We start from the raw sequence: 12798 nt of genomic DNA on the forward strand, positions 1-12798 counted from the left end.
AATCCATGGTACACTGTGCTATGTTCAAACATATCCATATCTTTTCTAAGGCATATTTTAAAATTTTAAGGCCAAGAGCTTACAATTCATGTGGATATATTTAGTTGTTAGTAAGAATCAGATTGGTATTGTATTACTTCACATGGATCTATGGTATATAATAAATTTTGTCTGATTTCAATAGGTTATCCTCCAGGATATTGGCCTTAATTAATTTTAGGTTGATATAGATAGATGAGATGGAAAGGCTATCTGCATGATCAGAAGCAGCAGCAACTAACTGGAGACTGAATAAATATCCCTTGATTGAGAGATGATGGATGTAAGTTTGGGGAGTGTTGTCCTAAATACATATCAGAATCATGAGATGATGTATTCATTTCTATTATAAATAATGGTGATGGATGCATTGTACTATAATAATAAATTTTAAGGCTCGGAGATTGACCAACCCCGTGTAAAAAAATCTACCGAAACCTTATGGATGAGTCTAACTTCTCTATTAGCTCTGAACTTAACATTGAAACGGACACTGCCATCATTGCCAACCTTAAGAATATTGGATTTTATTGGCTCCACCTTTTAAGTAAGTGTACACTGTCAACCTTTTCTTTTTGTTACCAAATTGATATTGTTGCCCTAAAGCAGGTGCAATATGTGTTTGTAGAGTATGTGAGCCAAGAATATAATTGTATTTCTCTGTCAATTCCTGAGCATTTATTTAGTAATTTATATGTTTTATTCATAAGGTATAAAAAGATATGAGTAGTGGTATGTATCTATATGTCTAGGGTGAGGAAGGTGCACTCTCAATGACAACAAAAGTGTGCCCGGTGAATGCATCAAAAGGACTCCGTGTTGATGTAAAAGTTCTGTAGATATGTTAACAGATTAAGAAAACTCCTATATTTAGTGCTAAAGATCAACATATATTGTTAGTTAATTTTTCTACCAATATGACGTGCGAAAGATCAACATATATTGTTCTTTTCAAATTTCTTAATTCGTTAGCGTATTGTGGATGAATGGTATTTATAGATGAATATTGTACAAGCACAATCATCGCCAAATAATATATATTTGTGTGTTTCCAACTCCTTGAATTATTGTGGTCAGGTAATATTTATTTTCTTTGCATAACTACGTGCTTGAATTATTGGAAGATTACTCCAAGTAATATTTCATGATAAATTAAATAATGTGACATAATTAGCTATGCATTTCTGGAAAATCTTCTGTCACACCAAGGGTTCTCCATTGTATCAAATATTCTATATTGTAAAAGATTACACAATTTCATTCTCTAAATATATTAAATTTCATCTTTTAATCAACATTATGTCAACCAACTTATCATTGTCCTAACTGTTAACAAACCTTTTGTATTACAACTCTAATTCTAATAAATTTTAATTGAGGTCATACAACAAAAAATGTGTACTTTTTTGTTTGTTAAAGTAGGGGTAAAGTAGTGTAGGTTAAAAATTTTAAGAAAATTTTTTACACTTAGTTTTGGATTTCTTTTTCTCTATTTCATTAAATATAGTAATGGATTGATTAATTTATCAATACTTAGTAAAGTAAATTAGAATTATCTAATATTTTTTTACAAACCTGATTGTCTTTTTATCAAATTTTAATTTAATATTTCATAAAATACAGTTCTTTTAATATTGTGACATGAAATTTATCCAATTTATTTTATTTAACTAAACACATTTATCCATTTTCAAATTTTGGAACTATAGTACCAGTTATGCTTTAGACTTGGTAAAAATAAGATCTTACAACTTTATAATAAAAAAAGTTAAAGTGAAAATTTAAGTTGCTAAACAAAAATGCTAATACTAAATAATGGTTAATTATTAAATTATATATTTTGTAAGACTACTTGATATATGAATTAAAATAATAGAAATTTTCTCATTTTTATAATCGTAACAAAATATTTACGTGTAATAATATTTCTATATTTAAATTAGAGACAACGTCTTCGAATAACATATATTATATTATTATATAAGTAAACTAACAAATTTGAAAAAGTTATACTTTAAAAGATTTTTTTTCATCATTTTTAAAAACAATTACATAAAAGAATTAACTACACATAATTTATAAATATTATTATGAAGATTGTTAAAAAATGTAGATGAGATTTTGACGTGTTTACTAGTTTTATTTAAAATAATATGTAATAACAAATTATACGACGTAAACTAATTCAAATCACTAAATTATATATTTTTAAAGATATCTCAATACATATTTCAGATCATAAAGACTTTTATATGTTTATAGTCCCTATAAAAATGTTTTAATATTATAATATTTTTAAAATGATATTTTTATAAGATTTTGGAATTGTTGTATAGTGTTATGTCTTATACTATATAGGAAATTGTAGTGAAAGTTTCAGTGGCTCAAAAAAATTGTTAATAATCAATACATTATTAAATATTAATATATTTATTATTTTAAGATAACTTGATTCATAATTTAAATAATAAAGACTTTCATTATTATATAATTATGGTAACAAAATTTATATTACATATTTTTTTAAATAAAATGAGTGACGACGCTGTTTGAGTTATATATATATATATATATATATATTATATAATAAGATAATATAAACTTATAAATTTGTGAAAATTCTACTATATTATAAATTTTTTAATTTCATTTTCAAAAAATAAATAACTAAATAAGTGCGCAAAATTAACAAATATTATTTTTAAATTTACTAAAAAAGAGAAATGAAATTATTGTTCTAATAATTATACTTCAATAAAAATGTATTTATTTCCTTTATGTGATCTGTCTTAGAATTTATTTTTTGGTATAAGAATAATGAAACTTTTAATAAAAATTATAATAATTATTATTTTATTTCAAGATAAATAGGTGGAAGTAAAGTACTTATATAAATATGATGTGGACTACATTAAAATTATTGAATTTAATGTTTAATAAAAATTTATTACGAGTAGTAAAAATAACTATTTAAATGATACGGTTTTCAAAAATTACTCACTAACTGAATATACTAAAAAGTTTGGAACTATTTTACAGAGTTATGTATTATACTTGATAAAAATAAGATTCAATTACTTTATAATAAAAAAATAAAGTTTAATTTTGAGTTACTTAATAAAAAATGGTATTACTAATTATTACATCATATTTTTTTTAAAAGTTTGATGCAAAAATTTAAATAACAAAGACTTTTACATTTTTATAGTTGTAAAAAAATGTTTTCATATAAAACTATTTTTATAATGAAATGTGATACGACACTATGAGACGTCGTTGAGTAACATATATCGTAAAATCAAAGTAAACTTACAAATTTTTTAAAATTATACTCTGTTACGAATTTTTTAATCATATTTTAAGAATTTAAATAATTAAATCAACTATTCATAGTTGATAAATATTATTATCAAGATCATTAAAAATGGATATGTGATTGTTGCAGGGTTTTTGTTTTTGCAAAATTTAGAGAAGATTTCATTAATAATTTTAAATAGACTAAATCGGGACAAACCCTCAATTGATCATGCAACCCGGTTGCAAAACAAATAAATAAGCTAAATAATTAACAGCTTTAATTCTGGATTTGCTTAACTAATTGAATACAAAAATTCTGAAAATTAAAAATGAAGATAGTCGTTTCCCAAGTAATACAACATGCATCTCCCTTGAAAACGGTAGCTTTACAATTGAGTATCACTTGAGATTTTTACAATGTTCCAAGCGCACCCCAACACCAACTATAAACCTGTCGAAACTGTTGTTGATGTGAAATATCTAGATCTCCTAATACACCTTAACATTTTTAACACAACCACCACACCGCACAAATCAATACACATCGCATAAAACGAAAAAAATCAAACATACGAATAATGACTCAAATAGAACGAAATGGAGAAAATCTAAAATTCAAAGATCCCGAATGACATCAAATTTTAATATGTTATTATACCGAACTTTTGAATCCAAAGCTCAATTTTATTGAAGAACGAGCAAAAAAAATAGAGGATGTTTTTTGAAAGAAAATAAAGAAAATTATAAAACAAGATAAAGTGTTATGTGGATGGAGAAGGGGCGGCTATGTGAGATGAGTATACAGTTAAATATCGATAAATGAATACTCTTGAGACCGAAATATTTTATTTATTAATCGAGATTATTTATTTATCAAGATCAAAAATACATTATCTATATTATGTTGTGAACGAAAAAATATTTTTATTTGACGAGATTATTCGTTTATCGAATATTCATTTATTGAGATTCTAATGGAAGAGAGAGAATTGAGATGTGAAGAAAGGGATGGAGATAGGTAGAAAGGGTGGAAAATGAGATGGAGCGGCTAACTCTCGAAATAATAATATTTTTTTTGTAGAATTGTAGGGTTTAATAATTCTTCTTTTTCAAAACTGTAATAATATTTTATTTAAGGTTGTTTGTGTTGATGCAAGAATAATTACATTAAAATAAATAATTAGTTTAGTGAAATCTAAAATTATTAACATATTGCTCTATAAACCTATTTCTAGATAAAAGACAACAAGTTTTTTCGGCAAACCTTAGTACTTTTAAATATATGATTGGGAAAAAATTGAAATGATTGAAAATTAATTTTTAATTATAATTTATCATGAGTAGTAAAAAAAGTTTCTAAAAAATATAATTTCAAAAATCCGAAACAACGAGTATACAAAAAAATTGTAACTACTATACCGGATAAAAATAAGATTCAGTCATTTTATAATTACAAAATTGAAGCAAAATTTAGAGTTGCTTGAAAAAAATGTTACTACTTATTAAATCATTAATTTTTTTAATATAGTTCGATTCATTGATTAGATAATGAAGACATTTATATTTTTGTAATCATAATAAAATTATTTATTAAATTATATATTTTTATGAAGTTTGTTGATTAACAACTAAAATTTTTATTGATTATTAAATTATATATTTTTATTAAGACACCTCCCCACCTAAATTTAAATAATGAAGACTTTAATATATTTTCATAATCGTAATAAAATTATTTTTATACGATATAATTTGAATTATGAAATGCGAGATCACGTCCTTATAGACCGTCAAGTAATTTATATATATATATATATATATATATATATTAAACTTACCAATTTGTGAAAATAAAATTTTGTTACGAATTTTCGTCTCTTATTTGAAAACAAATTAAATAACTATATAAATGACATATAATTAAGAAATATTCAACTACATATAATTAAAGAAATATTATTAGTAAGATTATTAAAGAATGAAAAAAAGATTGGTGCAGTATTTAATAATTTTATTTCATCGAATTTGTAATAACATTAATTTTTATTATAAGGTTGTTTCATCAAAAATGTAATAACATTATTTTCTTTTACAGGATTATTTGTGATTGTTGTAACAACTATTTTTTTGTTAAAGAAAATAATTAATAATTTTGCAAAATTCAAAATAATAATAATTTTCCTCTCTTTCATATTTATATAATCATAATAAAGATGTTTGTATATGATAATATTTTTATAACAATATGTAATAATATGCGAGACGGTACCGTGAGGCACCGTCGAGTAGCATATATTATATAATAAGATAGAGTAAAGTGGAAAATATATGAAAATTATACCCTCGTACGAATTTTATAGCCCGTGCGATACACACATTTTTTTTAATTATGACAATAACAAATTAAATAATTTTATTTATAATTGAATAATATAATTTAGAGTATTGATTTTATAAAATAAAACATGTTGTGTATATATATATATACAGTAATAATTAAATTTGATTAGTTAGATATTTTGATCATATATTATATATGATCATATTGAAATTGCAATCCAAAATTTCTATAACTGAAGATGTGTTCTATATTTTAGGATCGGCCAAAATAAGTTTATGGATCTTTTACTAACCGAAATATAGATAAAGATCTTGAAAATGGATAATTTATCAGTCAAATTAAAGTGAATTTTTTTATCTGAACCTAAATATGAATACCGAACCATAAAAATGTGTTATCCATAAATTTATAACATATAGATATGTTGATAAACTTACAAATATGTGAAAATAAAATCCTGTTACGAATTTTAACTCTTATTTCAACAAATAAATAAATAACTAAATTAAATCCCCATATTTAGGAACATTGCTTTTAAAATGATTAAAAAGTTGAAAAGAGATTTTTGCAGTATTTAATACTTTTACTTTATCAGAAAGTTAAAAATATTATTTTTTATTTTTAAAGAGTTATTGGAATTGTTGTAATAACAATGATAATGATACCATTGCTTTTTAAAAAAAAATCATTATAAAGATGTTTACATATAATAATATTGTTATAATGAAATGCGAGGCAGCGTCGTAGGGCGCTATCGAGTAAAATCTACTACTTCCTCCGTCCCTCGACTCCCTCCAATTGTCATCGTTTCTAAGAAAGTGTCCGACACGCATTTCAAGATGAATAGAATGTACAGTTCTTTAACATTTTTTTTTAAAATTATGAATAAAAGTATAAACATTCTATTTTTATTCAGAATTTTTTAAAAAAAAGTTATAGAAGTGTACTTTCTATTCATCTTGTAATGCGTGTCGCACACTGCCTCAGAAACGATAACAATTGGGTGGACCGAGGAGCATATAATTAGATCGATTGAACTTAAAAAAAATCATCTTCAATCCAGCGCTTGCAGCCTGCCAGTCGAAGTTTGAGGCACCTAATTAGTGTCAAATCATGATACACCATTAAGTTAAAATTTGAGAATTCAAACGTCATTCTGTTAGACACAAATTCATGATAGTTAATTCTTCACACTGTATTTTCTCATTAGTCTACTAAATTAAATTATATTAGCCAGTTGTTGGTACTCTACTTAAACACACACATGCTCTTCTGCATCATTGGATATCAAACTATAAGACCATCAAACTCTGCATAGTAAAGAGAGTATATCAAATTATTGTTGCCTATTCAGATGCAACATTTTTGCGAGTACCTATACCTGTTAGGCAAGATAAATGAGGTATTGTACATGTTATACTGCTGAACAAAGTTTTTCGATTGTTACCGAGGTCTCTTCTTATGATCCTTAAGAACACATATAACCATTAAAAAATCTTAGTACACGTTTTGCTTAACGATCAAAATTTTTTTGGAGAAGAAAATCCTTGAATATTTATTCTAAGTGTTTTACCAAGTAATAGTTCATGTAGTTTTATTTGCATATCACGATCATGTTTGTTTTATGCATCTATATGCTTTTTAATTGTTCGTTATTAAGAGGGTGACCATTTCATAATACGATATTGCTATTATTTTCATTTATAAGAAGGAATATGGTGCATATATGTGTTTTTTGTTATGTGATAATATAATTAGAAGCAAGATTTTTTTTTACGTTTCCAAAATATCGGATAATAAACATGTGTAGCGTGGGCCAAAGTCCCTAGTACTTTTTAATGCAATTTATATGTGCTTACTATTATTAACGTGTATCACAGAGGTATTTTGTGAAATTAAAATATTTAATTATAATTAGATTTTTATTTAATTGTTTGAACCTTTAAATGATATTTTTTGAAAAAAATTTAAAGTACAAAAATTGTAGAGAACGAAAAGATCTTTCAAAATAATAACATTCAAAATCATCAAAAATTTAACGCAGTTAAAATTAAATAAAATCTATATTTAATGAATTAATTAAAAACAATTAAAAATTATAATTATAATTATAATTATAATTATATAAAATATAGGAAAAGAAGTATATTAAGGTAAAATCAAAAAGATCCATTTTGCCAATAACTCTAAAAATATTCACAAACTTTACCGAGGTCGGAAATGAAGTCTGTTAAATACACAAGTCAATTTAAACATGATGATTGCCCCTTAAATAATGATGAATGAATGTGAGCATTGAATTATATTCAATTCAAGTGCCTCGGCTACTTCTGGAACTGAACCTACAACATCATATCGAACCATGAAGTCCTTTACTTCTAAGAATGAAGAGTTAAAATCAAATAACATATCTGTATAACTGCATCTTTTGTCATGCAAATCACATCAATCATCAGCAAGAAAATATTGGCTCGAGAAAGCCTCTACTAGTCTTAAACGAACCTAGTATGAACATCATATTTTTTAATTCTTGAGAATTATTTCTCAGGACATCACGAAGAACAGCACCCACTTTTGTTCGCAGCAGATACATCATCTTTGCCTCCAACATTTATAGTTCGGCCCTTGGGCAAAACGGTTGGATCGTCTCCGAGTTCAAGTGCCTTTCTACTTACTACACGATAGATTTGGATGAGCACTTCCGTGAATGCTGACTCAACATTTAATGACTCAAGAGCTGATGTTTCCATGAAGAAAGTACTCTCACGTTCAGCAAAGGCCTGTGCATCTTCTGTTGAGATGGCACGCAGGTGGCGTAAATCTGCTTTGTTTCCTACTAGCATGACCACAATGTTGGCATCAGTGTGATCTCGGAGTTCCTTCAACCATCGTTCTACATTTTGAAATGTAACATTGCGGGTAACATCATAAACTAGCAGAGCACCAACTGCTCCCCGATAGTAAGCACTTGTGATTGCACGATACCTAAGGCAAAGGATGAAAGGAAAAGAAAAAATATAAAACAATGAAGAGTTAACAATTCTGCTTTACAGAGCAAATTTTTTGATAGGTACAATGAAAGTCTTTTCTAGATTGATGTCTTATTAAAGCTTTGATTTCCGGTCTGCTTCCGGTGCCATACCAACATTGAAGGAAAAATAAAGTGTATTTTCAAGTGTATTTAGAGCAAGTCCAATGCAATGCTATAAGTGATATCATTTCTATAATTTGAAATCAAATGTCAAAAATTTCAACTCCAAAGAAGTTCTATAGTTGGATGCAAATCCTTGGTTCTAAATTTGAAACCAAGGATGCATTTATGCATCTCGCCACATCATCAAACTACTACAAATGATATGCATGTTGTTGTACTTTAAATGAAACTTGGGAGAAAGTGACAAAATTTAGGTAAATTAGGAAATATTTGGTTTCAAAGTGCATCTAGCATTGGAGTTGAAGTTTTGTTTTAGCACCAAAAGACGCTTTTTGATGCCAAATTATAACAATTACTATAGCTATTTTGCATCCAGCATTGGATTTGCTAATAATTTTCAAAGATTAAATATAGAATCCACAACTTTTAGCAGACAAGAAACCTCGAGTCCATAACAGATCAATTAATAGAAGGATGAATAAGTTTACTAATTCCAAACTAGCTGTGAAATTATTAACTTGAAACTGCTACAGAATACACATTTAAATACAACAAACTAAAGGACTTTCAAGTTTACAAATATTAAACAAATGATAATCTGCTAGAACCTACGGTAAAATTCATATCAGTGTCGTCATGTGTGTCCCTGAATCTGAGTAAAGAGAAAACCAAAGCTCAAACACAATCCTCTGGAAATGTTGGAAAGTGTTCTTACCATTTACATTTTTGCCTATTGTATTTTGGTTCCGTTTAACAATATTTTTGAAAACTAAAAAGCTCGAAGGAATGATCAGAGAACTGCCCACTCTCAAAAAGCCTGAAAGGCATCAGGAAGAAGTGAAAATTTACACTTCTTTCCTTTCCATTTATTTGTTCTATGCTATTAATTAGGTTATCTTGTTTATAACGACTGTTTTCGAAAAGTTCACATGTTTTGCTCTACTGATGAATGACTTGATGCTCACATTTTAGCAGAAAAACCAAGGCAATTCATTCTAGAAATGCTGTCTCAATCTAGATCTTGTTAAAATGCAAAGTAAATAAATATTCCAATCAACTCACTTTGACTTCCATTATTTGGTGGGAAGAAATAATATGCTTATAATAGCATTAGTCAAAAACTAACAAGACGCTAAACATTAAATTGCTGCACAAAATACAGTACTTCCATCCTAATTCACACCTTAAGAGGTAAGAGCTACTGAATTATAAGTTTTGAACTTTAATTACAAAAGATCAGATAAAAATTTACTACGCAGGTCTACATTTAGCAACTATTGCTCATGAAAATTGATTGGAAGTATACAAATTTCATATGTTCACAAACAAGAACCACAACGGAAAACTAATGTACATTTACTACACTATTTATTGAAAGGTAAGCGGGGCTGTTAAAGAATGACCCTGCCCCTGTAAAGACTCAAACCAATGACCTTGTCAGGGGAGAACGAGAAAGAGATAGACATTCATGAAACAGATCATATCCCACAATACCAGAAATCCAAAATGAACAAGAATAAGATACAAGTACCGCAAATTCATACGGTTGCAGACCATATGTTCATATCAATAAACATTTCTCTAATTAACCATCACGTACATTCAAGTCAAGTTACACTAAAGAAAGCCACTAGAAGCTAATGTATATATATATATACTCATATAGGCGGAACTAGGATCATAAAACATCGGGGGCTAAAATGATTTATCACGAATTTTCGAGGCTAACCGGGGCTTAAAGTAAAAATTCTACAAATTTAAGGCTAACCAGGGCTTAAAGTAAAAATTCTAAAAATTTCTAACTAAAAATCGTGACTTTATAAAAAATTTCTTAATAAAATTTTTAGTCTAGGCAGGACTTTTCCGTCAGTGTACTCTCTATACATGCTCCAACAACAACCGACAAAAGAATGCACATATACAAAATGTCAAGTTCCATATATTTAATTATCAAGAGAAACCGAGTATCTAACGAGCCATTATGCATATATTAACGATGTAATTTCCTTTCAATATACCATAATCACAACATCAAAATCAGTACAACCAACTAAAGATACCAAAACATACATCATGCATGTAACTATAAGTAAAATTATGTCGAACGTGGTACCTTTCTTGACCAGCAGTATCCCAAATCTGGGCCTTGATAAGCTTGTCATCAACAGTAATGCTGCGAGTTGCAAATTCAACACCAATTGTGGACTTTGATTCAAGACTAAACTCGTTACGTGTGAATCTTGATAAAAGATTCGATTTTCCCACCCCAGAATCTCCGATCAAGACAACCTTGAACAGATAATCATAATCCTCGTCAGCTCTAAATGTCCCCATCTTACCATGCCCCCTATATAAACCTAAATATATAATTAAATACCCCTGAATAAAGTATTTTGTAAGATGAAGATCCACAAGCCAAAAAAACTGTTCCAAGATATCTAATTCTAATCCTCGTCTACTCTAAATTGGCTAAAATATATTAATGTAAAAAAAGTGATAAAAATCAAAATGCCAACAACTGTCCAGAAAATGAAAATATAAATGTTTTTTTCCAGGTTAATTCTCGTTTGTTTGTTCTTTTTGTTGGCAGTTTTAGTGTTTTTTAGGTGGTTGATAAGAAAGCGAAAATATAATGGGCTGGTTTCACTGGCCCATAAAATATTTCACTTGGGCTTTTACATGTTAAGCACATCTAAGCACAAAAACCGGACCCGCATTTCTATTTGTTTTTTTGAAGAGTTGAAAACCGTACCTGGGCGGCTGGGCCTGATGCATTTATTTCTTCATACGTACATAAGATGAGAGCGATGTGAAATTTTATACTTTAAAAATAAATAAATTTAGCAACTACTCAATTTTTATTTGAGAAATGTTATCTTTTAGCTCTGTATTATTTTAGAAATAATTTTTATTTTACTGTCATTGATTTTTATAAGTTCTTGTTAGAAAATGAAAAGTTTGAGACATGTTCTTGATATAATTTACTAAAACTTTCATGTTTGGATCTAAATAATTTTTTTAGTGTAATTCATAAAGAAATTGAGTTGAAGTTAGAAGTTTGAAATGTTTAATTAAAATATTACCAACTTATTATATTGTTTTAATATGCATATTGAATCTGTAGAACAGTGAGGATTATCCGTTGAAGCTCAATATGGATTATCCGTTGAAGTTCAATGTGGATTATTCGTTGATGGAATTATCCGTTGATGCACAATGTGGATTATCTGTTGATGGATTTACTGAGTGCATTATCCATTGATGTTAAGTGCAAATCGTGATGGGCAAAATCCTGATACTGACAATTACATTTCTGAAAAATATTCATTAATTACAATTTAAGTCTGAATATTTATTTTAATTAATGTAACATATTCAGTTACGTTTGGTTATATATTTAAATATATATACTGAACTAAACGTATAGAATAAAATATATTGTAATCACAGAATCGTGAAAACCCAAGCTGCTTCTTCTTCTCTCTTTTTTCTCTCCTGCAAACATACATAATATAGCATAGGTTTTCTGAGCGAACTGAAGTATAGGTCGCTGATTGAGTGCTACGTATCTGTGGACAAAGTACTCTGAGCTGTTGTATCCTGGAAGTAATATTGCTGCAACCCAACACAACGTAAGTGGAGCAATAACCTCTTCAAGAACAGTCTAGACTTCTCGAAGGTTAGGCGCCTCAGCTGTTCATAGTTCTTTCAGACTTGATAAAGTTTCTGTTAGAGCTAAGTGTTCAATTCGATCTTTGTCAATTCAGTTACTAATTTATCTTGTTGTTTTGCCTTCGTGTTTTGTTTCGTTATTTGGTTTAATTGCATGTTCTTGCTACACCTGATTATATAACTATCCCATTATTGCGCGTAGTGTTAATTATACCCAACAATCTTGAAGAGATTAGTTGTGTTATATATTAATTAGCAAGATGGTTAACGAAACTAAGGCTGTTGAAACTGGTTC

General features: G+C 27.7%; 1 protein-coding gene across 1 annotated transcript; it reads right to left on the reverse strand.

Moving 5' to 3' along the window:
• Positions 1–8062: 8062 nt before the first annotated feature.
• LOC141664095 (ras-related protein RABA1f-like) lies at positions 8063–11356 on the reverse strand. The gene is made up of 2 exons (XM_074469979.1): positions 10945–11356; positions 8063–8662 (listed from the first exon to the last, which is right to left on the reverse strand). Exons 1-2 carry the CDS (start codon positions 11163–11165, stop codon positions 8230–8232), a joined length of 654 nt encoding a protein of 217 aa, XP_074326080.1. The 5' UTR covers positions 11166–11356; the 3' UTR covers positions 8063–8229.
• Positions 11357–12798: the final 1442 nt, after the last annotated feature.

Source organism: Apium graveolens, chromosome 6 (genome assembly GCF_009905375.1).
Source record: "Apium graveolens cultivar Ventura chromosome 6, ASM990537v1, whole genome shotgun sequence".
Classification (NCBI taxonomy): Eukaryota; Viridiplantae; Streptophyta; class Magnoliopsida; order Apiales; family Apiaceae; genus Apium; species Apium graveolens.